The sequence below is a fragment of the Penaeus monodon genome, chromosome 23, assembly GCF_015228065.2.
Source record: "Penaeus monodon isolate SGIC_2016 chromosome 23, NSTDA_Pmon_1, whole genome shotgun sequence".
Taxonomy (NCBI): Eukaryota; Metazoa; Arthropoda; class Malacostraca; order Decapoda; family Penaeidae; genus Penaeus; species Penaeus monodon.
The window spans coordinates 40774023-40774765 of record NC_051408.1 but is presented as its reverse complement, the minus strand read 5'-3'; the positions used below and the strand labels follow the sequence as shown (position 1 = coordinate 40774765).

Below are 743 nucleotides of genomic sequence, written 5' to 3'. Positions count from 1 at the left end.
TTAAATATACCACTCTGTATAAACTTCCATCCATTTCCTCACATATTACTCTTATTTGAGTGATTAATAAAGAAACTCTGAGCAAGTACATATGCTCTGCTCTTTTGGTGCTATTGTAACTTACAGACAAGTTTGTAAGCTCGTGAAGTGTTGTTGGTAACTCTCTGAGGAGGTTGTTACTGACATCCAACATTGACAGGTTAGGAAACAGCAACCAGGACTTCCTTGGTGCACTGCTTCGGACGGGACTGGCCTGGGAATGAGAAAGGGGTCAATCAGTGCTTCACTATCTGTCTCTTCTTTTCCTTTCTATGACAGACAGAAATAAAGAAGAGCTCAACTAAATATAAACAAGAGAAATCTTCCTTTTCACCTAAACAGAGATCATAAAAAAAAGGATAAAATACAAACATCTATAACACATATAAATGAACGAACAACATCCGTTACCCATTACTGAACTCACTTCATTTTCATCAACTTCTGAAACGACAGAGAATTCGTTGTCGTCCAGGTAGAGGTTGAGGCGTGTGAGAGAGTTGTCGGCCAGGATGAGGGTCCTTAGAGACTCGAGGCGAATGTGACGGCGGTGGATGCAGAGCCCGGGGGTGGGGGAGACGCCCAAGGGGGAGCTAGTGCCCCCCCTCACGCGGTTTACGTTCAGGTTCTGGCTGTACTTTCGACCTATGTAATTGTGAGGCGGGAGGAAGGAGAAGGGGTGGAGTTTACTAGTTTGTACTACT

General features: G+C 44.0%; 1 protein-coding gene across 10 annotated transcripts in view; it reads right to left on the bottom strand.

Moving 5' to 3' along the window:
- The window catches only part of LOC119588069 (leucine-rich repeat serine/threonine-protein kinase 1-like), a 34372-nt gene that overhangs the window by 17567 nt on the left and 16062 nt on the right, over positions 1-743 (bottom strand). For 8 of the 10 annotated variants that reach the window (XM_037936766.1, XM_037936764.1, XM_037936767.1 and 5 more), the window contains exons 16-17: positions 467-738; positions 125-253 (exon numbers count right to left, since the gene is read on the bottom strand). In XM_037936766.1, coding sequence (XP_037792694.1) covers positions 125-253; positions 467-738 — 401 coding nt within the window. The remainder of the gene's footprint in view (positions 1-124; positions 254-466; positions 739-743) is intronic. The other 2 variants (XM_037936768.1, XM_037936773.1) reach the window with 1 other exon arrangement.